At 43.9% G+C, this 26,534-nt stretch overlaps 2 protein-coding genes across 3 annotated transcripts; both read left to right on the top strand.

Annotated features, from left to right (window-relative positions):
* The first annotated feature begins 1,304 nt into the window (after nucleotides 1–1,304).
* On the top strand, nucleotides 1,305–6,619 carry Cyb5r1 (cytochrome b5 reductase 1). The gene is made up of 9 exons (XM_026397195.2): nucleotides 1,305–1,399; nucleotides 1,701–1,850; nucleotides 1,999–2,071; nucleotides 2,563–2,669; nucleotides 2,883–3,012; nucleotides 3,698–3,781; nucleotides 4,679–4,764; nucleotides 5,384–5,483; nucleotides 5,805–6,619. Exons 1-9 carry the CDS (start codon nucleotides 1,385–1,387, stop codon nucleotides 5,975–5,977), a joined length of 918 nt encoding a protein of 305 aa, XP_026252980.2. The 5' UTR covers nucleotides 1,305–1,384; the 3' UTR covers nucleotides 5,978–6,619.
* Nucleotides 6,620–9,422: 2,803 nt separating this feature from the next.
* On the top strand, nucleotides 9,423–25,770 carry Adipor1 (adiponectin receptor 1). 2 transcript variants are annotated; one of them, XM_026397141.2, is made up of 8 exons: nucleotides 9,423–9,909; nucleotides 16,931–17,165; nucleotides 18,989–19,105; nucleotides 20,416–20,587; nucleotides 21,247–21,433; nucleotides 22,672–22,859; nucleotides 24,374–24,567; nucleotides 24,877–25,770. In XM_026397141.2, the coding sequence occupies exons 2-8, from the start codon at nucleotides 17,025–17,027 to the stop codon at nucleotides 25,003–25,005; spliced, it is 1,128 nt and encodes a 375-aa protein (XP_026252926.1). In that variant the 5' UTR covers nucleotides 9,423–9,909; nucleotides 16,931–17,024; the 3' UTR covers nucleotides 25,006–25,770. The 2 variants fall into 2 exon arrangements, with proteins under 2 accessions (XP_026252926.1, XP_026252925.1); XM_026397140.2 differs by having other exon boundaries at nucleotides 9,423–9,615.
* Nucleotides 25,771–26,534: the final 764 nt, after the last annotated feature.

The raw sequence follows: 26,534 nt of genomic DNA on the forward strand, positions 1-26,534 counted from the left end.
TCAATCCCCAGTGTATGTATGTATGTTTGTATATATATATATATATATATATATATATATATATATATATATATATATAGAGAGAGAGAGAGAGAGAGAGAGAGAGAGAGAGAGAGAGAGCTGTGGATGTAGCTTACTGGTAGATAGCCCTAGGTTAAACCTCCAGTACCATCACCAAAAGAGAAAAAAAAAAAAAAGATGGAGATGTACCCGGATCTGAGTGACATTTTCAGCTAGCTCATAAAGAAAACAAAGCATCTTTAGGATCATTCAACAGAGTACCCCAACTACAACTGAAAACAGGATTCCAATGTCCCTACCACCTTGATGGCATTAATTTAGGCTGTTGACAATGATATTTATGGAAATCTCACCCATCACTGTACTTCAAAGAGCAAATGTCATTCATTCTAGTTGAGAAACTTGCATGTGAGAAAGGATGTTAATCTTGGCAAATGTATAGTTCCAACGACTCCCAGTGTCTATTTCTTACTACTCCTGTTCCAAGCTTCTGCTGCCAACAGAACTCAGTCCCAAAACCCTAAATGAGCCTCCAGTAGCTTCCATCTGTTGAATAATTTACCCTATGACAGGCACTACACTAAGCATGTTAACATTTCGAATCAAAGTCTCACAACAACTCTATAAACTAAATACTACCTAATAGGTGATAATATATATCCATGCAAGATGGAGAAACTCAGAGTTGATCAAGTTGTTTTAGGTCACAGAGTCAATATGTGCTAGAGGTGCAATTCTTGTTCGGTACAGTCTGACTCCAAAGCCCAGGTCTTTGAGAAGAGAGAACACAGATTAGGACCCAAAGGAAGCTTTTGAGTAATACTGGATGATTTGGCACTGGGAACAAAACCAGTCTTTTGCTCAGAGAGACCAGGAAATGAAGTTGACATGCCGCTGTTCCTTCCTGAACAGTCCTTCCAATTACCTTGCTTCAATTTAACCTGCTGGAAAAAAACGAAGGTAGCTACATGATGATTAATTTTCCCTCCTCTGACTCAAATGCTACATTTTCCATGAACGATTCTTAGATTCAAAGAGTTCCAATTGTCCAACTTAGAGTGGTTCTGTGTTAAAACAGAACTGCCATTCTGTTCTGGCATACGTGGATCCAAACAGCAGAGACCAGAAGGCTGGAATGGAGCCGCTGGAGCTGCAGTCTTGAAAGATCTTGGACAAGCCTAGAGATGCTCCGCGTCGCCCCGGGAGGGAAAGCGGGGCGGGCCAAAGAGCAGGCCAACCCCGCCCCCTACAGGCCCCGCCTCCCGTGGACCACGCCCCTTCCAAGCTCCTCCTCCGGGCCCGCCCCGCGGCGCATTGTGGGACCTGTCTGCCTGCAGGGTGGTGGAGGACGCTGCAGTTGGCCATGGGGATCCAGCCGGTGAGACCCTCGCTCGGTATCCTGCACCTGGGAACCCCGCCCCATCTAGTTTTGGGCACTCAGCTCAGGACCAGGGACTCCCACGGCCGACCCCGCCCTACAGGGCTCCAGACCCGCCCTGGATGCTGGGGGTCCCCGTATTACCCTCCCATCTTGGGGACCCTACCCTCTGGCCTTGGCATGCTTTCGAGTTGGAGTGCCGGATCATCACCCCTGGGGCGATTGGTCATACATTCCCGTCACCACCCACGCCCTGGGCTCTTCCCCAGCCGGGCGGTCACTCTACCTCCTCTACCCACAGAGCTCAGCCCTGCTGGCCTCGCTGGGGGTGGGGCTGCTTACTCTGCTCGGCCTGGCTGTGGGCACCTACTTGGTTCGAAGGTCCCGCCGGCCCCAGGTTACTCTCCTGGACCCCAATGAGAAGTACCTGCTGCGACTGCTGGACAAGACGGTAAGCTGTGGAGAAAGGGTCCAGGGTAGAAAGGGGACCTGAGTTCTACTAGTATAAAAGGGATAGATAGCATTCACGGTGGTTGGGATGCCCAAGGGAGTGGCAACCAGTCCCACTTAGTGAAATACTTGTGTCATCCATCCTCCAGACCGTGAGCCACAACACCAAGAGGTTCCGCTTTGCCCTGCCCACCGCCCACCACATTCTGGGGCTGCCTGTGGGTAAGGAAAGTGTGCAGTGGGCTTTCCCTGGGATCCTAGGAGGGAGATTCTCCTGGGGTCTGGAGAGACGCGTTGCTTCTATCTTTACCCTTCCTTCACTTAGCTCTGGATCCTTCAGGCTGTGAGGTGCCACTAGGTACCTTTAGGGTGTGGCTTCTGTGTCCCCACCCATCTTTACCACTCAACAGCTCTCCCTATTTCCCAGAGGACTTGCTTATAACTCCCTCTGAGCAAACACTAACTTTTCCTGTTACCCAGACCCTCAGCTTACCTGCCCCTGCCAAGGTCCTGGTAGTAATTGTTAAGAGTTTCCCCAACAGGGAGGCTGGAGAGAGGTCCAGCTGAGGGCTGTGTGGGCTGAATCCTCCAGCTCCTTGGGACTTTAGCAGGAAGCAAAACAGCCTGTTCTCTCAAACCTCTCTGGGTAAAAAGTAACAGGGTTGTGGCACATCCACTAGAAGCTCTTACATGGCTCTCCACATGGTCTCCAGGCAAACATGTCTACCTGTCTGCCCGAATTGATGGCAGCCTGGTCATTAGGCCGTACACTCCTGTCACCAGTGATGAGGACCAAGGCTACGTGGATCTGGTCATCAAGGTAAGGGTGTAGGAAGGAACCCCAGAGGCGCCTTACCCCACTCTTTCTGGAATTTGTAGAAACTTCTCTGATTTGTTTGATGTCAGGAGAAGGCATGTCCTTTGTGGATATGAGGAAAGTATGTGGACTTGGAAAAGCTAGCATGTGTATGAGCGTGTTCCAGCCTGTTTCAATGACATTCTAAATCTGGTATTTTTCTCTTGGTCTTATCAGGTCTATCTGAAGGGTGTGCACCCAAAATTTCCTGAGGGCGGGAAGATGTCTCAGTACCTGGACAGTCTGAAGATTGGGGATGTGGTGGAATTCCGGGGGCCAAGTGGACTGCTCACTTACACTGGGAAAGGTAATGACTTGTCTTCTCCTCCAGCCTGCCATCCCCTGCTCTAGCTCCATAGTCTTAGCACAGTATGACTGTGCATGCCCGAGTGTGTGTACATGTATAAGGGTCAAAGCTGCCCTTCCTTCCAATCTCAACTCTGATGCACAGAAAGGCCTATTTCTTGGCCCCATTTGCCACAGGAAGTAGGTCTCCATCCAACTGAATTCAGCAGCCATGACAGACAGCTGGGGGGATTACCAAAGCAAACATGCCTCTCTTCCTCTCCCTCCAAGATTCACCCTTCAGGCTGAGCTCTGGAGAGAGCCAAAGGATACAGCTTTTAGCCCTCCCCATGGGAACAGCTGGGTGCATTAGCAAGGCCCTGGAGGTGTTCTGTGTCTCTAGGAAAACTATATTCATACCTGGCCCTGTGCCTGTCACTGTCACCAAGGATCGACCCTCTGCCAAAAGTTGCTGTTATTCACTGTGTGATCCTGAACTGAGTGGTAGACAGATAGCTGTGGCCCCATTGTCCTTCAAGTGTATTATTGTCAGGGCTTACTCAACACAACCCCCACCCAAGTTCCAGGATCAGATTTCATAGCAGCTGCTCAACTGGCCGTTGGGCATATTTTCAATTTGGCATTTGTTTACTTAGTTTTCTATTTTGACTTTGTTCTTCTCCTCCTCTCTTCACTTGACTTCTCAGGGAATTTTAACATTCAGCCCAATAAGAAATCGCCACCAGAACCCCGAAAGGCGAAGAAACTGGGAATGATCGCTGGAGGGACAGGTTCGTGTCACTTGAGGGGCCATTCTCTCCCACCTTGTTGGCTGCTGCCATTCAGACTCCTAAATGGCCTCAGGAGATTGGATGATCATAGCCAAGCTAGTAATCAGGGGTCCCTAGCAATGTCAAACCTCCCCAGTAAGTCAAAAACAAAACCATAAACAATAAAAACAACAACAACAAAAAAGTTAACTGATAAAATGAGAACAATAAATCAGGTGGGCTCTCCTCAAGTTGAATGAATCTAATAATTTTTAGGTGAAAGTAGAAAGAAATAGCTCAGAATAGTCAAGAAAGAAAATTAGGATTGGATACTACTATATATTCAACATGGTGTAGTCTGATAGATTGATTGGATACTACTATATATTCAACATGGTGTAGTCTGATAGATAGAACTAGACCATTTTTGTGGTCTAGTTCACTACTATGTATTAGACACATAGGTATCTCTGAAGTAGATACTACTAGCATTTCCCTTTTATAGATGAGAAAATGAGATTCAACTTTTAATGGCAAGAGGTAGGATTAGTATCTGGCTTTGCTTGACTCCAAAATACTCAACCCCTATGTATTCAGTGTTCCAGAACTCTCATCACTGAATCAGGAGGAACATGTAGTCATCTATGACTTTTGTGTCCCTAGCCTCCAAGAGAACTTTTAGAGGAAGAGTCTTAAGTTGGTTCCTTCCAAAGATTTCCATCTAATGAATTTATGTAAATATTGAGGATGTCCAGATATGGCCAGGGATATGAAGGAGGAGATCAGAGGATTAGGGTACTAAAGAAAAATGGAGTGGAATGTGAATGAGTAGAATTAAGATGAAAGGGTGAATCAGCTAAGGACCCGGGACAGAACAGAATGTGACCACCACATCTCACCATGGTGTATCTCATGTAGGTATCACCCCAATGCTACAGCTGATCCGGGCTATCCTGAAAGTACCTGAAGATCCAACCCAGTGCTTTCTGCTTTTTGCCAACCAGGTTAGTTTGCTTTTCTCAATATTGAGACTTCAGAGTTGCTATGTGGGTATGGACATGAGAAGTGGACCCAATGGGCAGAACTGGCCTAGTGCCTGTTCTAGACTCTGAGCCAAGGCCCCTTCTGCCAAGTACAGGACCCTCTACTACAATAAGGAGGAAATAGGACTGAGCATTGACTCAGATTTCTTCCCTAATCCCCAAGGAAAGAAGAAGAGATTTAAGGCATCTAGTGCTAAGCAAAGACCCTTGGATCTTCTTGGTTAAATACTTCACCTTTATTCCTTCATGATATCTAAATAAAGGTGTTCCCCTCATCCTAACTCCTTAAAACTGCTGCAAGTGTTGCTTATTCCCTAGAACTTTAGCATGCCTTTAGCAGCCTTTTTCTCTCTTGGTTGGACAGTTGTAATAGCAGTGAACTTTTTTCTTTTTCTGTTCTATTCTTTTTTGGGATAGGGTCTCAGTATGTTGCCCAGATTAGTCTCAAACTCAAGATTCTTCTGCCTCAGGCTCCCAGGTAGCTGGAATTACAGGCATGCGCCACAACCCCTAGTCAGAGATCTTGTCTGATGTAGGCCTGAGAAGGTTTCCAAGACTCTGCTTTCCCTTTGCATTTCAGACGGAAAAGGACATAATCCTGCGGGAAGACTTAGAGGAGCTGCAGGCCCGGTACCCCAATCGCTTTAAACTCTGGTTCACTCTGGACCATCCCCCCAAAGGTATCCTCCCCATTTCTGTGGATAATGATATCCCCTCATTATCAAAATCCAGGCATTGCCCCTCTGTAAGTTTTAGATTTACTGAAACCAACCTTCCCTGACACTGCCAAAGTCCCAAGTATGAGTACAGAGACACAGTGGTCTCCTGATCTCTTTCCTTTGGGTTTCTGTTTACCAGTGGGCGATAGGGATGGCTGTAATTGCTGTTACAACCTGAGACCTTCTTAGGAGCCCTTCAGGGCCCTCTCCTATGATCTGTTCTCATGGTACCACATTCCTATGCCAGCATGGGTCAGTTCTCTCTTTTCCTCTGTGCTTCAGATTGGGCCTACAGCAAGGGCTTTGTGACTGCTGAAATGATCCAGGAGCACCTGCCTGCCCCAGGGGATGATGTACTGCTGCTGCTCTGTGGGCCACCCCCAATGATACAGCTGGCCTGCCATCCCAACTTGGACAAATTGGGCTATTCACAAAAGATGCGATTCACCTACTGATTCACCTACTGAGCACCTTCCCAGCTGCCCTGGTCCCATGTCTGCAACTATACCCAGTCAGTACTCAAACACTACAAGCCCTAGATTTTTTTTCCAGAGAATGTCAGCCCTTGGTATCTTGCACTGGAACTACAATGTAGATGGTACCTGCAGGAACAACATTCCTGTAGCCATAGAAAAGGGCCAAGGCTGAGATATTCCCATCAAGGCCCTCAGATCTCCCTAGGTGAGGGCCCTGGAGCAGTCTTATTCTTAGGGTTGAAAACAAGGAGGCATGTACATTTGTTCCAGGACTGGGCTGGTTCCTTGATAGCATCACATTCTCACCTTCTTTGTGTCTGTGTTGAAAGGAACAGACTATGCAGAGGGTTTTGCTTAGTCTTCAGTGCTTAAACCGTGGGCAAATTCTGCTTATGTGATTGCAAGTTGATTTACAAAGGTAGTCTTCTAGAGACAGGGAAAGGAAGAAATGGTTTCCTAAAAACTTCAGACCAAGAAGGAGTGTGAAATATGTTTTTGTGTTTGTCTCTCTCGGCCCCTGCCCAGGCTAGAGAGAAATGGCTATCTATAATCTAAGATTGCTACTTACACAGGAACCTCTGGCTCTTAAAATAAATGGGCTTGAGGCCCCAGTGTGATATATGAGGGGTTGTTGTATTTCGGGTCCTTGTTTCAAAATGCCTACGGATCTTGGGAGAAAAGTCTTCCCAGCCCAAAATCTCCTGGGTCTTCCAAAGAGCCTTTGAGCAGTTGTACTGTGTGCTGAAATGTGAGCTGCCACCAGACTCCGTGGTCATCTCAGCAGCTGTTTCTGCAGAGCCAGAGCTCAACTCTTCCCTGGAGGCTTCTGAGGTGGGGGAAGGAGAACACATGCTAGAGATATGTTTTGGGAGCACAGGTACCCCTCCCAATGGTCCTTTGATTTGGCCATTCTTCCCCTCTTCCTTCGCTTAGCCTTTCTCTCACCATATTTATTCTTCAGGTTATTTGGCACACAAATCAAAGGATTGCCTTTCCATTTGGAAGGGAAGCTGTCTTTAAAAAGTAACCTGACATCACCAGCCCCAAACAGACTTGGTATCTGAACAAAGTTGGCCTCCCCCAGTACTATCTGTCCCAAGCATCCTTCTCTGCTATGAGAGCATACCCCAATGCACTCCTTTCTCCCAAGATAAAATTGGGGAAGCCTCCTCAGATTTGTGTTAGTGTCATTGGGAGAAAACAATGCTTGCGTTTAGGAGGGAGGCTGACATTGTTTTTCTTCATGGATCTGTGTGTTTCTGTCTATGGAGCCACTGAGAATGGCTGGTGGGACCCTCACATTCTTCAGTCAACTCTGTTGGTAGTATTTCATCAAAAATTTCTTGATGTGCTAGTATGACATTGTGTTTGGTAAGCCACCTCAAATACAGAAAGGGAAAAAATATATTTTTGGAATTGGAAATTCAATGCAGGGGCACTTTACCACTGTACATCCCCAGTCCCTTTTATTTCTGAGACAGGGTCTCACTAAGTTGCCCACTTTGGCCTTAACCTTGGGATCCTCCAGCCTGAGCCTCCCAAGCCCCTGAGATGATAGGCATCATGCCTAGACAGAAAGGAAAATCCTGCTTAGGATTACTGGGCTGCTAAGAGAATTTTCTACATGGAAACTCACCAGTCCTTGTTTCACACAAGACTGAGTGAGCCTCCTTCACTCAACATACACATATTTATTAAGGACCTGTCATATGGTAAACACTGTGCTGGGCCCTGAGGATACAAGTCCAAAACTGGTGTTAGACCCTCCACAAAGAACTCACAATCCAAGGTAGACAAGTGACAATCATTACAATACAGTGTGATTGATACTATTGCAGAGTTGGGTGTGGTGGCACACTCCTGTAATCCCAGTGATTCTGGAGATTGAGGCAGGAGGATTTAAAATTTGAGACCCAGCCCTGAAGTCTGGGCTCAGGATGTAGCTCAGTGTAAAGCACTGGGTTCTATCCCCAATATTCCAAACAACCAACAAAAGTTATCACAGAGATACATACAAGGTATAGACAGGAAGGAGTTGAGAAAGATTCAGAGAAGGGGGAAGAGAAAAAAGGGAATTATCATCTTTGAGTTAACATCCCATGTACTGGGTACTATGCTAAGAATTTATGCTAATCCTGTGAGTTGAAGATTAAGTATTTGCCAAAGGAAATACAACTGGCCAGCCGCTGATGGAACCTGAATCTGAATTTAGGATTGTTTGGGGCCAACTAGTACTGGGCTTGGATCTTTCATCAGACAACTGGGTAATGTGGGGTAGGCAATTCAGCAGAAGGTTTAGAATATGCAAAAGCTACATGAAAGAGAAGTTTGCATTTGGAGAATCTAGAAGTTCATTGAGGCCCAAAATGCCAGAGAGAAATGGAAGAAGATGAATCCTGATAATAGGTTAGAATTACCTTGTAAAGGACCATGCTGAAGAAACTAACTCAAAGCTGGAGGATAACAGGAAGCTTCTGAGGGTTTTCTCAGTGGACAACACAGTAACAGCTCTTGTTTATGAAGCATTGACTATTTGCCAGCCATAATACTAAAAGCCTGCAAAAATGATCTCATTTAATCCTGACAAAGGTCTAATGAAATAACACTATTTTCCCCATTTTCAGCTGGGGTAATTATCATTTAGAGGGCTTCAGTAATATGCTTACGATCATAGTCTAGCTAGGAAAAGGAAACTAGATCTGTGTGACTCCTCAGCTCACGCTTGTAGCCAGCACCAACATCACTGATCCCACTGCCCTGACGTGTCCACGCAACATAATGAGCTTCTTTCTCTGCATCTGGGATGGAGTTAGTGCACACCATCCTTGGGAGAACAAGAAAAATGGTGTACCCCACAGATCACTTCTGAGTGTGTGGTTCATGGGTGTCAGGGTTGCCCCACCCTACATTGCCTCCCAGATATGCCCTTTGGGTGCACGTGGGAGCAGGATCTACGGTTGGGAATTCTCAAGCTAGACTGGTTAAAAAAAAAAAAAAAAAAATCCCGCCATTTCTGATGAGAAATAGCAGGAGCCAAAACAAAAGTCTAGCTCAGCGCCTGGCACAAGGAAGTGGGAGGAAACCACGAGACTCGAGAAGGTATTAAAAACTGTTCCGGAGATGAAACGATAGGCGTTGATAATAGGAAAGATGTAAGTTATTTCTCGTCCTAGACAAGGCGTTTGATGGGAAATTATGCATTCCTTCCCAGGGTACGGTCTAATTCTCTGGAATTCCTTCTCCATCACGCGCCACCGTTGGAGCCCGGCGAGGTAGGGTCTGCAATTGGACAGCGCGAGCGCCAAGCTGGGGGCGGTCGGCGTGAGCGATTGGAGCAGAGTCGGGAGGTGGGCCCCTCCGGGAAGGCGGGCCCGTGGGGCGGGGCCTAGGGAGCGGGCCCGCGATTGGGACTCCGGGAGGAATGCCTGGGATTGGAGGGGGTGAGGTAGAGCCTCGAGGAGGTGACGCGGCTGCGGAGGTGACGCCGTGTGGTCGCGCGCCCCTTCCGGCGCTGGGAGGGCGCTGAAAATCCCGGGCCGCTCGGCCGCAGGCCACCTCCAGTGCCGCGGGATGTAGCTGGGGGACCGCGGCCCCCAGCAGAGCCTGCCCACCCGGCCGTAAGTTTCCTCGGGGCTGGCCGGTGGGCGGGGACTCGGCCTGCGCGCGTTCTCCGGCAGCCCCAGCCCAGGCCTGAGGAGGGGACAGCCGCGAAGTAGCCCGCCTCGAGGTCCCCAGGGTCCCCGGCTCCCGCGCTGGAGCGGGCGCGGGCCTCCCGGCTTCCCGGCGGTCGGGCTGGTAAACATTTCCGGCCCCTCCCACTGCGCGCCGCCTGCGAGGCGGCCTCCAAATCCGCAGCCCCGGTGCGGGTGGGCTGCTGGTGCCCAGCTGTCCCCCGGCGCCCGGCATCCCTGGTGAGTGCTGTGTCCTCAACCCCACGGGGGGTTGGGACGCCCGGTTCCGGCCCTAGTCGCTACCGGACGACCAAAGCTGAGCCTGCGAGTGGGGGTGCGGGCCTGGGTTGCAGAACCTCCACTCTCAGCCGGGAGCACCCACCCGCCCTGGGTGACCGCGGGAGCGTCAGGTTCCCAGACCTCTAGTCTTCGGCGAGTCAGACCTGACAGTACTCTCATCTTGATGTGGTGGGGGGCGGAGATTGGTGGACAGTTGTCGTTAGGTAACCCTAAAAGCTGAAGTGTGAGCAAAATCCAAACTGCTTTGGGGAAACGAAATTTCATTCGCTCAGAAATCTAGGATTGATGTAGGCTGAATTGGGGTCTTCACGCCCTTGGTGTTTACGAAGTGCTTCGTGGGAGTATAGGAAATTGACAGGGAGAATTTGGGTTTACAGTTTCTGATGTCAGCGGAGCAAAAGGAGGCCTTGGTACTCTACTAAATTAACCATAGCATTTCCCTCAAGTATTTGGAAGATGGATTAGGAAGCACCACGGTGAATATTTAGGCTGCGGTCTTCGATCAAATGAGAATGGAGATGGTTGGTTCTTTTCTAAGCTGAAGTAATAATGGGGTCTGTCCACTGCTTTTCTCTTTTGATAGGGGCTGGTTAGGGTATGATGGTGCAACCACTGTTCCTGAGATTTTGTAGTATCTGTACACTGCCAGGAATTTAGACAGGGTGGCGCTAAACAGATTGTACAGATTGCAATGTCAGGGTTCCCGGCTTGCAGCCACTAATTTCATTATTCTGTCCCATCTAGGAGTAATTTCTATGGACCCCTAGTGTGGTTGGTACTTGGGGACTCACTCTTAAAATTGGGGATATTTGTGGAAGTCCATCTTAACATAGACCTTTACAAAATTATCTAATTACAGAGTAGAAACCGAAAACATTTTGTTCTCAGTGGTCAGGAAATGACATGATTCCTAGGGAGTAAATAAATAAATAAGTGACCACTTTGCCTACAAGTAGGAGAGAATCTTAGAAAACGAACAGGAAGCAACAAGGCTCACTCCCCATTGCTAATGGATAAAGAATACCATCATAAGCAGGCTTTTAGGCTATCTTCAGTTTCTTCAGTCTGGCCTCATTTTACCTAAAACTCCCTTATGGAAAAGTGAATTATTCATGCCTTAGGGGCTGTGTTGTTTCCTGCCCTTGTTTACATTGTGTACCCTCCTGGAATGCCCTGCTTTCATCTTTACTTATCAAGACCCTTTTTAAAAATCCTTCCACAAAGCTAGGTGCAGTGGCAAATGCCAATAATCCCAGCATCTCTGGAGGCTGAGGCAGAAGTATCTCAAGTTCAAACCCAGCCTCAGCAACTTAGCGAGGCCCTAAGAAATTCAGCAAGACCCTATCTCTAATAAAATATAAAAAGGGCTGGGGATGTGGCTTTGTGGTTAAGAGCCCCTGGGTTCAATCCCTGGCACCCTGCCCCCCAAAAAAATATCCTTCCACAAAACTTAGTCTGATAGTGATGTTATAAGAAAACAACCATTATTTCCCCCTCTTAAAATGGAAGTCAGCAGCTCCTTCAAGCTTCTGACTCCTCTGTTTGCCTTTTCTCTGTAGCCACATCATATATATTGTATTAACCAGTGTAGTCTCAGATTAATAAAGAAAAGAATTTGCCCTTCTTTCTAGGCTAGTAAATTGTTCTCTGTTTCCCTAGGAAATTTTCTTTGACTACTGTAGTATAAAGTCAGACTGAAAATTTTACACTCTACTGCATTATCCTTTCCCATCTAGGTGAGATCATTCTGGTGAACTTAATAGTCATCTTCATAGCTAGAGACTTTGTTAGTTAGGGTGGTTTTTTTGTTTTGTTTTGTTTTTTCTGGTGGTGGTACTCGTCAAAGTTGTTACATTTTGTCCTTAATGTTCGTTTGTCCCTAATGTCATTTACAGGTTTTGTTCCTCTCACTGTGCTCAAATTTAATTCCCTTTTACTGCTCATAAAAGTTGGGAGCATGATTGATGTTTACAAAGTTTGTAGTCATTTTGGATTGAAAAGGTCCTTAAAAATGCCCTCTTACCAAACCAGTTCCAAGAGATTGGTTTTTAGGCATGCACCTAGTTTGCTTTTGTTTAATTAGGGTTTCTGGGGTACATGAAATAAATTGAATGCTGTTTTGTAACTGTATTGACCATGTATCTATGATGTATTTGAAAGTTGGTATTGAAAACAGGCTGGCATGAACATCTCTCATATGCCTGTATGGTGATTTTTTTATTTTGTTTTGTTCTGTTGGTTATACGTCATTAGGAAAGTTTATCTGTCTCTGTTGGGACGGAAAAGACCTCTTCTGTTGGGATAGCTTTAACAAGAAGAGAACTACAAAGGAAGTTATTGTGATTTTTCCCTTCAGATTCTAAGTTGCTGACACTTGGCATCAAATAGAAGAGCTGAGACTTCATTATTGCAGTTCCATACTTTCAAATAGGCCTTTGCCTTACTCATTTTTCCCCTTCAGAAAGGAGAAGATGGATTTCTCTATACTGCTAGACTGGTGAGAACAGTGAGAATCATGCTACTGGAGAGCCTCCCCACAGAGTCTCTAAGGGTCCAGAAACCCCAGATAAAAACTCATAAAAGCTTGAGTCAAAACCAAGGAGAATGTGTGTCATAGTCGGAAATTGTTTCATAGAATAAATGTCTCCAAACACTTGTAGGGGAAATAACTCTCTAGCTGCTGATTAAGAATCAACCTTTTCCTCAGGTTTGGCACAGGATTATCTTATTTGTAAGAGCACAAACACCTCCCTGCTTCCACAGCTTTACTTTTTAATATCCTGGGTTTATCCAGTTGGAAAGCTTAGTGGTTAAGGTTTATTAGCTTGAGTTGAAGAAATCCCATCAAAAATGCACTTGATGGAGTTTGGCTGTTTATAATTTGTTGTGCTGGGTGTGGCTAGTTTGAGAAGAAAGGTGTTTCCTCCTAAATACCTGAGGAGATAGAAAGCTGGCAGAAAGTTGAAGTATATTTTGGCTTTTCTGAGTCACTCAGAATCAGTCGAATACTGTAGGGTTTGTGCTGATTTTATATAATAGACTAAAACGCTTCTTGTAATTCCCAGTTGCTTGCAAGTGGTCAACCTTATAGAAGTGCTATTTTTAGGGCCTAGTATTACTTGCTCTTCTTTCTGTCTCTGTGTTGCTACAGTTTAAAAGACCAAACTGGACAATGGACTTTGCTCAGTATGATGACATGATCTCCATTGATCTCCATTGTATGTACTTTAATGCATGATGATATATTTTTTTTTAAAGAGAAAGAGAGAGAGAGAATTTTTAAAAAATATTTATTTATTTTTTCTTAGTTCTTGGCGGACACAACATCTTTGTTTGTATGTGGTGCTGAGGATCGAACCCTGGCCACACACATGCTAGGCGAGCGCGCTACCGCTTGAGCCACATCTCCAGCCCCATGATGATATATTTTTATATGAGTTGTAGCCGATGGCTGGTTTATGAATTGGAGTGTCTGTTAGGTTTGCTGGCTCTGGGTCTAGAAGATGGGGTGGGGTGATATAGGAGCTAGTGATGGAAGAGTTGGAGGGAATCAGAAGAATTTTTCTTAATAGCAAGTGATTTGGACTGAAAAAATAAAAAACTTCAATGGTGACTAAGAGACTTGAGGATATAAAAACTTTTCAGATCAAATGAGGAAATTAGTAAGACTACCAAGCTGGATTCTGCTTCTGATCTTTGGAGCCTAATTGTCTAGCTTAAAAGTTTGTCTATATTATTCTCACTGCCTCTAGTAAAATACATACACACTAAGTCTAGTGTAGCACCATGTGACACCATTCAAGTTGAGGGTTTATGTTCTTTCACTGTCCTCCTGGAGCAATGTCTTATATCACTTAATTTGGAAATATCATGAACTACCTTATGCCATTGGATTAAAAGTTCTTTGAAGACGATGACATAACTTATTCAACTTTGTATTTTGTACAGAGCCTTAGAATGTCTTAGTGGATACGACTAAATATGTTTGTTAAATATTCAATGACTATGTTTGTTAACTCTGGGGAAGGGGATAAGAGAAAGCCCCACAGCTTAAGGAAAAAGTGCACAAACCTTAGCTAGTGGCAATAAGCTAAGGCATGTGCTTATTGGCTCGGATTTGCCCCATTCATTCATTCATTCATTTTGAGATATGGGTTCTGACCAAAAATTATGGGTATGTTTTGTTTTGCTTCTGCCCTTGTAGCCTACTCTAAATTATTGGTAGCAGTATTCTACACTGTCTGCTTTTCTTCTCAGACATCTCCAAGATGCCCAAAGCTATTTGTATTTTTTGCTCAATGTTATAAAAAATTAGTAGTAGTAGTAGTAGTAGTAGTACTGAGGATTGAACCAAAGGCACTCTACCATCGAGCTACATCTTCATCATCATCTCTCTTTTTTTTTTTTTTTTCTGGCAGTGCAGGGGATTGAACCCAGGGCCTTGTGCACATGAGGCAAGCAGTCTACCAATTAAGCTATATCCCCAGCTTGCCTGCCCCCCCTCCCATCATTTAAAAAAAAAATTCTGGTTGTAGGTGGACACAATATCCTTAGTTATTTATTTTTATGTGTTGCTGAAGATCAAACCCAGTACCCCACACATGCAAGGCAGGCGCTTTACCACTGAGCCACAGCCACAATCCCATCCCCATCATTTCTATCTTTGATTTTGAGACAAGGTCTCACTAAGTTGCCCAGGTGGGCCTTGAACTTGCAATCTTCCTCAGCCTCTCACATCACTGGAATTACAGGTGTGCACCACTACTAAGCTTCAATTATTTCTTAGTAAAGCTGTTTATTCAGTAGTACTTAACTTTGAGGAACTGTTTTGAGGTCAGATGTTGAAAAAGATTTCCCAATATGTCTTCTCACGTGGGTTGCCTATCCTGAGGTTTTCAGGGGCCTCCTGTTTCCTGTTCTTCTTGAGTTCAATTGTTCTCTGTGTCTGCATGCTGGCAGCCCTCTTGTCAGAGTCTTGCACACTCAAAGGAAGAGGAACTGTCTATATGTTGACACCACATAAAGATCCGCTGTACAGTGAGTTATTGTTTTTGTCTCCTGGACTAGATTTGTCTGTTGTTTTCAGCGGTGTTTATGCGTTAGCATAACATGATATGTGGCTGTTCTGAAATTTGAGGCTTGCCATATCTGAGGACCAATTGAAGTATTAGTCAGGTTTCTCCAGAAAGATTTAAAAGCAGATAGATAGGCAGGCAGATAGATGAAAGGGGATTTGTAGAGGAACTGGCTCACATGATTATGGGGGCTGACTCCCATAATAGGCTGTCTGCAAGCTAGAGAACCAGGAAGCCAGTAGCATGGTTCAGTCCAAGTCCAAGGACCTCAGAACCAGGTGATACGGGTGCGGGTCCCAGAGTCCGAAGGCCATAGAACTGGAGTTCTTGATATCCAAGGACAGGAGAAGAAATATGTCCCAGCTCTGAGAGAGAAAATTCATCTCCCTTTTTGTTCTGATTAGATAATGTCTACTTGCATTGAGTGAGAGCCAGATCTTCCATACTCAGATCTAACTAATTCAAATGCCAATCTCTTCTGGAAACACTGTCAGAGATGTACCCATAAATAATGCTTTACCAGCTATCTGGGTTTCCCTTAAACCAGTTAGGTTGACACCTAAAATCACACCTGACTACATATACCCAATTGTAATCCCTGATAAGGAATTGTGATTACTCTTTGATAAAAACTAGTGTAAGATGTCAAAGATGTTTATACATATAGTGAGCAGCTATAGTGGTATAATGTCCACATTGGGAACAAAGTCATGTTTACTTCCCAGCATGATAGAAGTGGACTCCCTAAGCTTAAGTTTCTACCATTACCATACTGCATCTCACTCTAGGCCCTCTCTGCATTGCCCTGTGGCTATTGGGGCTTGAGTAATCAGTACAAGAAAATGCTAATAATATTCTGGCTACAGCTATTACTGTGTGTAATAGTCCATTGTCTCTAGGAGGAGGAGAGAAGAACTAGTAATTTACAACATAGAAATCTTTAGAAACTGTCCCCCAGTTTTCTCAGGCCTCATTAAAGATCACTACCTGAAGTCTAACTCAAGAAAACCGAATGTTTCGGAGACTTTTCCTAAAAAACTGAAGTCAGGGTTTCTCTGGTGTTCCTAAAGGACCTGTGAGCCTGTGTCTAGTTTCTGGAAAAGTAATTTGAGTGGGGTTTAGATTATGGGCTGTGGTGGTTGGGACAAGCTTTTGTCAAGCTGGTTATGAGGTGTGTGTATAACAAAGGGCAAACTTGGGGCAGCCTCCTTGTCTTCAGCTTCCTGCTTCCAGGTAAGTTACTGTCTGCCTTAAGGATAGATGCAATGAAAGCTTGTTATACAAGTGTTACCCAGGCTATAATCCTGAGATAGAATTAGTAGATCGTGAAGAGAAATAAGCCACCAAATATCCGTCTTTCAACAATTCCTTTTGTGTGCAAGGCACTTTTACTTGTGCACTTTTGTAGTCCCACCAAGTTCACTGGGCATTAAATTCATTTCTAAGCCCGGATGGTTTTGTACTAGTTGTAGCCAGGTGTTGACTTCCTATTTTATGTTCCTCAGTCTCAGACTTAGACCTGCTTTAGTATGAGTTTGGGGAATGATAGGCAAGATTCATCTAATGGGCTCCATACCTGTGGGAGGGACCTTAGGGCCAAAACCTGATTCTCTATAGCAACAATTTGGTACAGTGATCATAGGTCCTGTGAAGACAAGCAACAAGATGGGTTATTTTTGGCTTCATCAGTAAAATGGATGAGGTTTTGGGTAAAGGGTGATATTAAAGAGAGGATAAGGAATAGATTTCATTTAAGTGAACTAGCCTCTACAATTGGAGACAGGGTACAGACTAATTAGCTGTGTCTTATTCAGTATTGAATGATAGAAGTAAAACTGTAAAAGGAATACATTGTCAGCACCCTTTATATTTGTGTTTGCTTTTAGTGTTTGCCATCACAGGGAGATCTCTGCCCCCTGGGGCTGAGAGACCCCAGTCTTTTCCCAAGCTGAAGCTGCAGGGTACTGAGGTACCAGCCAGATGTCTTCCCACAAAGGATCTGTGGTGGCACAGGGCAACGGGGCTCCTGCCAGTAACAGGGAAACTGACTCGGTGGAACTGGCTGAACTGGGACCCCTGCTAGAAGAGAAGGGCAAGCGGGTAATTGCCAACCCAAACAAGGTAAGGCATCTTCCCAGGAGTCCTTCCTTGACCAAGGTCTCTCCTCACATTTATCAGTCTCTTTCTTTTCTTAAGACAGGGCTTTGCTATTTTGCTGAAGCAAAATTGCATGGCTTTGAACATACAATCTTTCTGCCTCAGTCTCCCCAACTTGCTAGGATTATAAGCATACACCACCACGCCTGGCTGTCAGTTTATTTCTTAAGATCTACCCTTCTAGCCAGACGTGGTGGCCCATGCCTATAGTCACAGTGGCTCTGGAGGTTAAGATAGGAGGATCACTAGTTCAAAGCCAGCCTCAGCAACGATGAGGCACTAAGAAACTCAGTGAGACCCTGGGTCTAAATAAAATTAAAAAAAATAGGACTGGGGATGTGGTTCAGTGGCCAAGTACCCCTAAGTTTAATCCCCAGTACCAAAAAAAAAAAAAAAAAACTACACTTCCTTCCTTAAAAAACTATAATAAGTATCTTTTTAGCTGTTTTCCCCACTATAGGCTTTGGGAATTTCACTCCCCAAAAATACACAGCATGGGCTGGGGTTGTGGCTTAGTGGTAGAGCACTGGTTTACCATGTGTGAGGCACTGGGTTCAATTCTCAGCACCAAAAATAAACAAATAAAATAAAGTTCCATTGACAACTAAAAAATATCTTTAAAAAGAATCATCCTGGCAACATGTTAGGGTTTAAAAAAAAAAAAAAAGTACACAGCATAAGGCCTGAAATCTAATATGAAATCAGTAAGTGAATGTAGGAGACAGGATAGATTTGACTTTATGTATCAAACAAAAACCCCTATAGCTTTGACAAGTTAGGAATCTCTCTCAAATAAAAGGATATGGGAGTAATGAATCACACCTCCCCACCATACAGGAGGAGAAGGGACCATTCTTTTCTTTTAAATGAGAGTAACAGAAAGGACTTCACAACACATAGACCAGAACTTTGTTACATAGTTTTATTCAGCTTAATGTCTTCCCATTAGGCCTGAGTAAAATTGGAATAACACTGCATTGAATAAATCCAAGGACTTTGTTCCTTAGGATGAAAGAGAGTATTGGGGGAGACAAGGCAGAATCTGCATCACAAAATCTGAGAGACACCCAGTACTTACAGGGACCTTCATCCGGAAAGATAGAGTAAGCAAGCATAGTCCAGAGAAGGAATTGCGCTGCCAGGCTTCCCATCTCCTTGGTCTGGAGCCCTAGGGGAGAAAGGGCTCCTATATAGGCAAATGCCCTCCCGGGTGTACTCAGTTGGCCTCAGGAGTCAGAACTGCTGTTTGGTGAGTAACCAGTTCTGAGGCCCCAAGCTCCTGGGAGCTGCTGTGGATACAAAGTTACAGCCATGATAGCATCCCCAGAGTTGGTGAACAAACTATGAATACAATTCTTGTTAGGGAAATCTCTGAGACTCTATCTTTTTCATTGTTTTGAAAACTTGGTTGAATGGAAGAAAGAACTATTTGGGAAATTGGGGAAAGTTGAGAACCACTTGTCCTAGAGAACAGGACGGGTCATTCAGATAAAGAACATCTAGGGTGGTGTGCTAATCTTAAGTCCCTCCTATGCTAGGCTCTTAGAGTCTACCCTCCTGTATGTGTAATAGAACTCTCTCACTCCAACATTTATGAAACATTAATAAGCCTCAAACTACAATATTGTAAACTCAACAAACATGCTTTTGGAGAAGCGGCACAAGGTACTTGTGTAGGAGAACGGCTGGGCAGACGGGTTGAGTTTGGGTGTCTGTGGATCTCCCTGACCAAGGAGTAGTACAGTCTATGAGATGACGCCTGGATTTTGTTTGTTGTTTCCCTTCAGGCTGAAGAAGAACAAACATGCCCAGTGCCCCAGGAAGAAGAGGAGGAGGTACGGGTACTGACACTTCCCCTGCAGGCCCACCATGCCATGGAGAAGATGGAGGAGTTCGTATATAAGGTGCAGCCTGGAGCTTTCATCCTGGAAGTGGGGATGGGGAGGGTGTCAGCAGGCCTGTCTGGGATGTTTCCAGCTGGCAAGTTTGTCTTGGGCTGAAGGGCTTGTATTTCTGTGGGTGTGTCTGTTTTTTTGGTTGAGGTGAAGACTGGCTGAATGTTTACTGCATATTGCGGTGGACCTTGTTCAAAACATAGTCTAAAATAGAGAGTTTTGACTTTCTTTTGCTATGGATCCCTTTGGCAATCATCAAAATATTTAAATGATATAGGTTCCTTTATAACACCTTAAATATGTGTTAATGATAAATCCTAACGTTTTCTTAAAATTTGTAATTTCTGAGTAATGATGAATAGAAAACTCTGAAATCTCTGCAAATGAGTATATGAAAATATCTAGGTTTTTTCCTTTATATGTTTGTTTTGTGTTGTGCTGGGGATAGAACCCAGGGCTTTGTGCATGCTAGGCAAGCACTCTACTACTGAGGCAGTCCTAACCCTGAAAATATGATTTCTTTTGGTAACAGTCACAACTTCTGCTAATACTACTGAGATCTTTTGCATACTTTTATAATTGAGGGGCCCACTAAATTTAATTATAGATAAATGAGAATACAGATACTTTTGCCCATCCAAGTTTCTGTCTACTTCCTAGATTCTGTGTATTATGCATGGATCCTAAATTAAGAACCCTACTCTGTAAAGATATAGTCCCAGCCAAGTAAGAACTTAGAATTTAGTTGTAGGAAAGGATGGAGCAGACTTCCTGGAGAAAAAGGAATCTATGTATATTTAAAACCCTTATCTATAATTTCTTTGTTTTTTATTCACTGTATTTTGAAATTGCAAAAAGCCAAAAGGAGGATATATACTATATTTTCTTTAAGAGTTGGAAAATACTTAGCTGAGGCATGTTCAGATAAACCACAAGAAATAAGGACAGGGGCTGGATTTGTGGCTCAGTGGTAGAACACTTGCCTAGCACACATGAGGCACTGGGTTTGATCCTCAGCACCACATAACATAAATAAATAAGGTATTGTGTCCATTTACAACTAAAAATATATTTTAAAAAATAGAAATAAGGACAAAGGAATTTTTTTTTAAGTTGTCAAAATATGGGTTAGTACTCTCTAGCCCCATTTGTGCTATGTCTTGAGTATCTTCTGATCCAGGCAGGTTTCCCACCGGGACCTGGAACCATCCAGCGCCTGACTGGCATCCTTATGGACTGATTGTCCTTCACTTTCTACTTGGCAGCAGGGAGGCTAGTGTTCTCTAGAGCCTTTCCTAGAAACATTGTATATATTTTAGGTCTGGGAGGGGCGTTGGAGGGTCATCCCATATGATGTACTTCCTGACTGGCTGAAGGACAATGACTATCTGCTACATGGCCACAGACCACCCATGCCCTCCTTTCGTGCTTGCTTCAAGAGCATCTTCCGCATCCACACTGAAACTGGCAACATCTGGACCCATCTGCTTGGTAAGTGATTTGAACAGGGAAAAATACAATTTTTTTTTTATCTCCTTAACTCAGGGGTTGTAGCCTTTGTCCATGGGAAAGAAGAACAAAATTGTTCTGGCTGTTTGATAGCTGGAATTGTGCCTTTAAACTACCAGTGACCTTGATTGACTCTTTTTTTTTTTTTTTTAAAGAGAGAGTGAGGGAGAGAGGGGGACAGAGAGAGAGAGAGAGAATTTTTTAATATTTATTTATTTTTTCTTAGTTCTCGGCGGACACAACATCTTCGTTTGTATGTGGTGCTGAGGATCGATCCCGGGCCGCATGCACGCTAGGCGAGCGCGCTACCGCTTGAGCCACATCCCCAGCCCCTTGATTGACTCTTAATCACTGATCTTTAAGACAAAGAAACGGACTAGATGTTCTCTTGTGATCCTTAGCAGAACTGTTCTAGATGGAGGCGACTCCTATTTCCTAATTTCCCATAAATACAAAATGCCAACATTTCCAAAAAATGGTCCTTTTGTCTGGGCTTGTGTGACCAGTGCCACTTTCTCCTGAAAGTGGGCTTTATTTGCTACTGCATTTCCTACAGTAAGCCCCATAGTTCACTGATTTAAAACTACCAGCTGTCAAAGTGTCTCTTTTCCTCACAGGCTTTTTCTTTTTCTCTCCTGCAGGTTTCGTACTATTTCTCTTTTTGGGAATCTTGACCATGCTTAGACCAAATATGTACTTCATGGCCCCTCTTCAGGAGAAAGTGGTTTTTGGCATGTTCTTTTTGGGTGCAGTGCTCTGCCTCAGCTTCTCCTGGCTCTTCCACACCGTCTATTGTCATTCAGAGAAAGTTTCCCGGACTTTTTCCAAGTGAGTTGAAAGAACAGCAGGAAAGACTGTGTGCACCACTGTCACCTCTTGTGATCCCAGTGCTGACTGGGACTGCTTGACGAAAAGCTTTCTTTTCCTTGGGTACAGCAAGATGATAAAGCTTTTCTCATAAACACTTCATGAAGCCGGTTGTGGATCTGTTTTCTACCTGAACAGTACTACCTTAAGTGGGTTATTTTCCAAGACCTTCCACTTCATACTAGCTTATCTTCCTGTTGCCCAAACCAGAGTAGGGCGTGACAAGTTGTCCATGCTTCCTCCTGCTAATGCTTATCTGTGCTGCGCAGACATTTTTGGAAGCCCTGCATGTCCATCCCTATTTCCCCAACTCTGAGCCTGAGGTTCTTTTATTTGTGTGCTTCTTTTTGTTTTTGGTAGGAATGCTAGTGGATTCTTTTATTTTTACTAATAGCACCAGTACCAAGAATATATTTTCTTTGTTTAAAAAAAAAAAATTGCTGAGCCCTGTGATACATGCCTTTAATCGGCAGCTCTGGGGGCTGAGACAGGAGGATCAAGAGTTCAAAGGCAGGCTCAGCAAAAGTGAGGCGCTAAGCAACTCAGTGAGACCCTGTCTCTAAATAAAATTCAAAACAGGGCAGGGGATGTGACTTAGTGGCCAAGTGCTCCTGAGTTCAATCCCCAGTACCAAAAAAATTTAAAAATTTAAAAAAAAAATTGATGCTGGGCATAGTTGTATGGATCTAGTTCCAGCTACTAGGGAGGCTGAGACATGAGGATCTTTGAGCCTGGAAGTTAGAGGTCAACCTGGGCATCCTAGCTGGACTCCATCTCAAAAAGAAAAAAAAAAAAAAAAAGTCCATTAAAACAAAACAAGTGACAGTACGCCTTAATAATACTCCAAATCTCAGGTTTTTGTTTTTAGAAATCATTCTGTCAGAATGGGAGACTATTTAGAGCCTTCCTGAGTGTGATGCTGGATTTTGGTAGAACTGCTAAATTCAAGTATCTACAACTAAGGGAGAGGGACAGAATTCTGTGAGCAGGGTCATTTAAAGACTTCTATTATACAGTAGAAGTGCTTGATCTTATGGAATTTTAATCTAGAATACAGGATTAACTGTATGGAAAGTCAGGAGAGACTAGAGATGTTCAAATCTGGGAGCAGGTAGAGAACAGAAAGAACTAGTTAAATGAACCACTTGGGATTCTTCATTTCTCTCACTGACTCATTGCATTTTGTGGCTCCTTTTTAGACTGGACTATTCAGGGATTGCTCTACTGATTATGGGGAGCTTTGTCCCCTGGCTCTATTACTCCTTCTACTGCTCCCCACAGCCTCGGCTCATCTACCTCTCCATCGTCTGTGTCCTGGGCATCTCTGCCATCATTGTGGCACAGTGGGACCGGTTTGCCACTCCTAAACACCGGCAAACAAGAGCGGGTAAGTAGGAAGATACAGTGTAAACCTCAAAGGTATTTGAACCTTGGGCTTACTTGTCTCAACCCTGGACCCTGAGGTTGGCAGATTTGAGAACCCTGCCCAAATCTTATTTGTGTGTGAAACTTTCAAAATGATGTGAATGTAGCCAGGCACGGGGCCATATGTCTGTAATCCTGCCTACTTGGGCAGGAGGATTAGAACTCAGGGCCAGCCTGGACACTATAGTGAGACCCTGTCTGAAAAGGGATGGGGTGACTGAGATTTAGCTCAGTTGTAGAGTACCCCAGGTTTAATCCTGGTACCCCCCCCCCACACACACACACGCATTTTAAAAATGTGTGAATTTTCAAAGCTCATTTCGCCTTCAGTTTTCACTAGTGTTTCAAGTTTGCTGTTAGATCATTACCCAGCGGGTCACTTATCTGTAAGAAAAGCTGTGACTGCTCTTATACTTGATTTCAAACAGTCTAACAATATAGCAAGCACAGTCATTTCAGTGACCCAGCTCCAATGTACTCAGACCAAGGGATTACAACGAAAACACCAGAAGCATTTTACTACGGAAACGGGATTCCTGGCTTGGTGAATAAAATGTTTTGAGTGTTAACATGGCCAACAACTAATATCATATCAATAACTATAAGTATAAACATCTCTGTGTTTTCACTCTTTCCACTCTTTAAATTTTCTTTTTTGTAATCCCCACATACCCCAATACTGGGGATTGAACCCATGCCCTCCCACATGCTAAGCAAATGCTGTACCACTGAGCTACATCCCCAGCCCTTTTGTATTCTTTATTTTGAGACTACCCTCAAACTTGTGTTCCTGCTGCCTCAGTCTTCCCAGTAGCAGGGCTCACACAAGTGTGCACTGCTTATTTTGAGGATTGTTATTTGCAGCAACATCACCAATTACCACCAGTTTGTAGGCTCTTTGGACTTAATAACTGCTGTGTTTTAAACTAAAAGAATTAAATACAAGTGCCAACCATTTGGTAAGCACTGTATTTAAACAAGAGTAGTACAAAGGATGGTAGTCCCTCGCCCCCAGTCATGTAGAGTGTAGTTGTGGGGGAAGTACCCATTCTTCCCTTGCTCTTGCCTCATTTGTGTGGGTATATCTCTCCACTCAGGAGGTCAGAGTTCTTACTTAGTTACCAAAGTCTTCTTTGTGTTCTTAATGGGAAGCTTATTCTATTCTTTTCTGGTTTGAGTCAGTTAAAGCCTTGGCACCTAAGATTTGTACCTAGGTCAACCATCAGGATTTTGACACATCATTTTTGCCTGGGCTTCTTAATAGATAATGAATATTAATGAGGTATTTAAGTACTAACTCAGCCTTCTTCCCATTCTGGATCATAAGAACCCATCTTGTGGCTACACTTTTAAACATGTACTCTTCACCAAAAAATAGCTACTTATCATAAACATTTGGATTCCAGAGGAGGACAAGAGTGCCTTCCATGTAGTAGCAGTTTCCCTGCTTGACAGTTTCGTGTCTGCTCTGTTCAGGAGTGTTCCTGGGACTTGGCTTGAGTGGTGTTGTGCCCACCATGCACTTTACTATCGCTGAGGGCTTTGTCAAGGCCACCACAGTGGGCCAGATGGGCTGGTTCTTCCTCATGGCTGTGATGTACATCACCGGAGCTGGCCTTTATGCTGCTCGGATTCCTGAGCGCTTCTTTCCGGGAAAGTTTGACATATGGGTAAGAAATGACTTTTCCAGCAGGGCCTGTGATGGTGAGTGACCAGCCTAAAGTTAAAAGGTGGTAAAAGACTTGGATCACTTAGTGTGTGTTTGTATACATATTATGACCACTGTGGGGAAGTGGCCAATATTAACTTTTCGGTGTTATCTCCTATAAAGACTTTGAATTCTTCTACAACAAACGTTACTTTTATGATGTTAAAAAAAAAATTGAGAAACTAGGCAGAGAAGACAAATGCTTTTTCCTATATATTTCTAATTCTTCCTTGCCAGTATTCTAAAGGCTGTTCTCTTTTTATTCCTGCAGTTCCAGTCCCATCAGATTTTCCACGTCCTGGTGGTGGCCGCAGCCTTTGTTCACTTCTATGGGGTCTCCAACCTTCAGGAATTCCGTTATGGCCTGGAAGGTGGCTGTACTGATGACTCCCTTCTCTGAGCCTTCCCACCTTGAGGTGGAGGAGGAACTTCCCAAGTGCTTTTAAAAATAACTTCTTTGCTGAAGTGAGAAGAAGAGTCTGAGTTGTCTGTTTCTAGAAGAAACCTCTTAGTGAATTCAATACCAGTTAAGCTTCAGCTCACTTTCACAGCCACTGGGCAATAAACTTTCCATTCCCTTTCCCCTAGCTGGGGAGGGTGGGGATGGTCAACATAGTCATCCCCTTCCTCGGCAGTCACCCTCCTCAGCAAGACAAGTACCATTCCCTCACAGAGACAGTACTTTGAAGCTCATTTTGAGATCTTGCTCCCTCCTTCAACCATTTTGGGAAAAAATTATGGACTGGGACTCTTCAGGAATTGTTTTCTTCTTTTTTCCTGAAAGAAAATGTCCCTCTCTTACTCCCTGTCCTTACTTTGTAACCTGGCTTATAACAGGCCATCCATTTTTGTAGCACACTTTTCAAAAACAATTATAACCTGGTCCCATCTTTCTAGGGCCTAGATCTGCTTACATAGCAGAAAGAATAAGACACCAACTTTTACATAGCCCGGCTAATCATGGAAGTGTGTCCAGGCTTCAAATAACTTGAGTTTTAATTTTTTTTTCTTGGCAGAGTAATGTAAAATTAAACTGGGGAAAGATATTTAATATTTAATACTAAGCTTTAAAAAGAAACCTGCTATCATTGCTATGTATCTTGATGCAAAGATTATGATGATAATAAAAGAAAGTACAGCAGACACTTGGCATTCGAAGATTTAACATGTGTGGTCTCAAATATTTTCCAAAGGATTAATACTATAAAAATTCTTGATTTTGCTGAGGCACAATTTGAATCATAGGCTTTTATAATCTGGCACATGCCTGTCAATCTAATTGACTTCCTAGTATCAACTGCTTTGCAATCCAACTTTATTTTTCTTTACTTATTGCACAGATATTTTATTAGAGAAATCAAAGGTACAGGGACATATCTTAGAGTTCAGTTTTATTAAAACTACCTTGCTTAGGTTTGTCTCATCAAGAGATATTCCATGCCCTCTGTATTTTGATGAATGGACTCAACCTGACATGAGTGCTGCTCACCAATAGTGTAAGCCGGTAGTAACAATTTCTCCACTGATGTAGGCAATTAAGGGGAGTCTTGAATTATAAAGTTGGGTTTACTTCAAGGGTCAAGTTTGTATAACCAAACAAATGATCCTTTAAACAATATCCACCTATGCCAACAAATAGGTAGTTTCTTAATCTCAAGTGGTAATCCGGGAAATGTAAATTAAAACCAAAATGAGAAAACCATTTCACTCCAGATAGGCACAAATTTAAAAGGCTAATATTGAGTGTTAGTGTTGACATAGAGTGGACAGGATGCCACCGATGAAGTGTACCTTGGTAGAATCACTGTGTGGACATGCATAGAGTATGTATATAGCATTCAAACATTTCATGAAATGGGATTGGGAGTGGGTGGCTCAGTGACACAGCAAATGTGTAGCATGCATGTGACCCTGGGCTCTATCCCCAGC

The sequence above is a fragment of the Urocitellus parryii genome, chromosome 9 (assembly GCF_045843805.1).
Source record: "Urocitellus parryii isolate mUroPar1 chromosome 9, mUroPar1.hap1, whole genome shotgun sequence".
NCBI lineage: Eukaryota > Metazoa > Chordata > Mammalia > Rodentia > Sciuridae > Urocitellus > Urocitellus parryii.

Bases quoted from the DNA above. Each gene is read 5' to 3' on its own strand.
- Cyb5r1 (XM_026397195.2), top strand. The intron at 1,851-1,998 runs GTAAGCTGTGGA...TCCATCCTCCAG, and splicing joins TGCGACTGCTGGACAAGACG to ACCGTGAGCCACAACACCAA. The intron at 2,670-2,882 runs GTAAGGGTGTAG...TGGTCTTATCAG, and splicing joins ACGTGGATCTGGTCATCAAG to GTCTATCTGAAGGGTGTGCA.
- Adipor1 (XM_026397141.2), top strand. From the start codon at position 17,025: ATGTCTTCCCACAAAGGATCTGTGGTGGCACAGGGCAACGGGGCTCCT. The intron at 17,166-18,988 runs GTAAGGCATCTT...GTTTCCCTTCAG, and splicing joins TAATTGCCAACCCAAACAAG to GCTGAAGAAGAACAAACATG. The intron at 22,860-24,373 runs GTAAGTAGGAAG...TGCTCTGTTCAG, and splicing joins ACACCGGCAAACAAGAGCGG to GAGTGTTCCTGGGACTTGGC.